We start from the raw sequence: 2,162 nt of genomic DNA on the forward strand, positions 1-2,162 counted from the left end.
GGCTTGGCATCCTTCTCAACACTCACTTCTCAATTTTATCACTCTCATCTCCTCCTCCTCCTCCTCCTCCTTCAACATGCACTTGCGGTGCTCAGCTTTCACCTTCTCTTCCACCTCTCCACCAATCCGCTGCTGCACACCACGACCTCCACCTCCGTTTTCACGGAACCCACAGCTCACCGAGGACGCCTCTCACTCCACTCTCCCACACCACACCTTGCAACTCGGCTGGCTCTGCTGCTGCCCCTACTGCTGTACCCTCATCACCCTCTTCCCCAAAGCGAATAATACTTAGTGTCTATGCAGAAAACACATTCTTGCAGGATCCGTGTAGCCATTTCAATTGGCACATACCCATACTACTCATACTGTGTCTCAGCGAATGCAAAGGCAATGTTTCAATCAAGATTGGCAATTTTGCAGACAACAGGAAGAGTGCTTTATTCCCAGCTTGTTAGATTATTAATTTTACTGATTACAAGGCAGGAAGGAGATGTTAAAGCAGTGAGCGGCGCTAACTACCACACACACTTACTAGGATCTCTTAAACAGACAGTGTTTGATTAGTCCCCGTCAAAGTGGGTGACCACAGCTGGAGGGGTTCGGCTCATGATCTGTCTTCCTTTGCAGACGATCCTATTACAAACTAGTTCTATAATGTTCCATACGTCTATGAAATAAGAAGTTTGATTCCGTACGACACGAAGTGGTTCAGCCAGGCTTAACTAGTTCTACCATGTCTTTCACCATGGAGGATGACGTATTTGTGTTCTGAATGGAGATATCACAGTCGGAAAATCCAATTGTCATTACCAAATATGCATCCAAATTCAGCAAATAATTTATTGCAGGACTTGTTCCTTACCATCTCTTCCTTTCATATGTGCGGAAGATATAGTGGAGTAAGCACGCAAATGGTGGATTGCGCATTTAGGATCGTTAAAGTAGTTTTGAGGAGGGGAAGAACCACCTGGATGTAGATGCACTGCAGCATGGGTCTTCAATTTCTTTCCATTCAGCCAGTGATAATAATGCTAAAAGCAGTATTGTGGAGCATTATAAGGTTCCACTGCGCGTCATAGAGTGAGGTAGAATTGCAGTGTTGCAAGCAAGAATAAACTTGATGCGTTACATGGCAAAGCGTAGAATTTGACCTAACGCCAGTCAGGATTCAGACATGAATGCCGTATATGCCTGAGGAATAATGCTAGCTGTTGACGGTTAGTGAGCATCAACCCGACAATTGTGGCAGAGTTGAAGATTGCCTTATACGCTCATTTAGTTGATTTAAAGTTAACATTCATTGTACAGGCCAGCCAGGCAGTAAAGTTGAAAGTTGTGCGCTGGCTAGTCATGACGGAGATCACCATTGCCAATTCTTTACATTTGCAGGTTCGAACACCTTCCACCTTAAAACTACACGTTACCTTGTGAAAGGCGAATAACTCAATGTCACTGGACTTTGTCCTACTTCCCCTGAAAAGTGTGAAAAGGATGCACGAAACGGGGATGAAGTGAGCCCTATAAGCTCATCCATCCACGCTTAAGTTTGCATTCATTCTACATGTCGGTCAGGTATTCACACTGGAGGGTGAATTTGCCTTAGTTTTACTCAATGTATAAAAGGCAGAACTGAACGTATTGGTTCCTGTTAGACGTGTCTTGAATGAAGCTGATGGGAATCCAAAAGTTTGCCGTTTTTTTCTACAGCAGTGACCGATATTGGTGCAACAGTAAAGTCAGAAATACAGTGAGCATGACAAATGCAACATACACGCTGCATTTAGAAAAAGTCAAATTAGAAATGATTATGGGAATGGATGGGGAGTAACGCATTTCTTGGACTAGACAGCAGTCAGATGAATGGTCAAATTTTGGGTAGCACTCATAATTGAACAAATGAGTAGTAGGTAATCAGGTAGAAAGCACTACAAGTCGCTTTCACTTGTGCAGGAGACTTCACTGCGGGACTTGTCAGCTTCTACAGCTTCCATATACACCACTTGAGAGGTTGGGCGGAGAACGAGGGAGAGCGCTCTGAATGTCTCATCTCAAATGCGACCATGAATTCCTCGTCACAGGACAAACACTCGCCATTAAACTAAAGTATTATTGCGGTGGAGATAGGAAAGGGAAGTCCACGAAGTCAAATTTCGACAGAC

General features: G+C 44.2%; 1 protein-coding gene across 1 annotated transcript in view; it reads right to left on the reverse strand. All coding sequences in view use genetic code 11, as the record gives it.

The window, feature by feature from the left end:
• Positions 1–78, reverse strand: part of EGR_07981 (hypothetical protein) — a gene marked incomplete at both ends in the record, with an annotated part of 14,505 nt that extends 14,427 nt beyond the window's left edge. Inside the window, one exon of the mRNA XM_024497230.1 lies at positions 27–78. Coding sequence (XP_024348360.1) covers positions 27–78 — 52 coding nt within the window. The remainder of the gene's footprint in view (positions 1–26) is intronic.
• Between the last annotated feature and the right edge of the window lie 2,084 nt (positions 79–2,162).

The sequence above is a fragment of the Echinococcus granulosus genome, assembly GCF_000524195.1.
Source record: "Echinococcus granulosus chromosome Unknown EG_S00092, whole genome shotgun sequence".
NCBI classification, from domain to species: Eukaryota; Metazoa; Platyhelminthes; class Cestoda; order Cyclophyllidea; family Taeniidae; genus Echinococcus; species Echinococcus granulosus.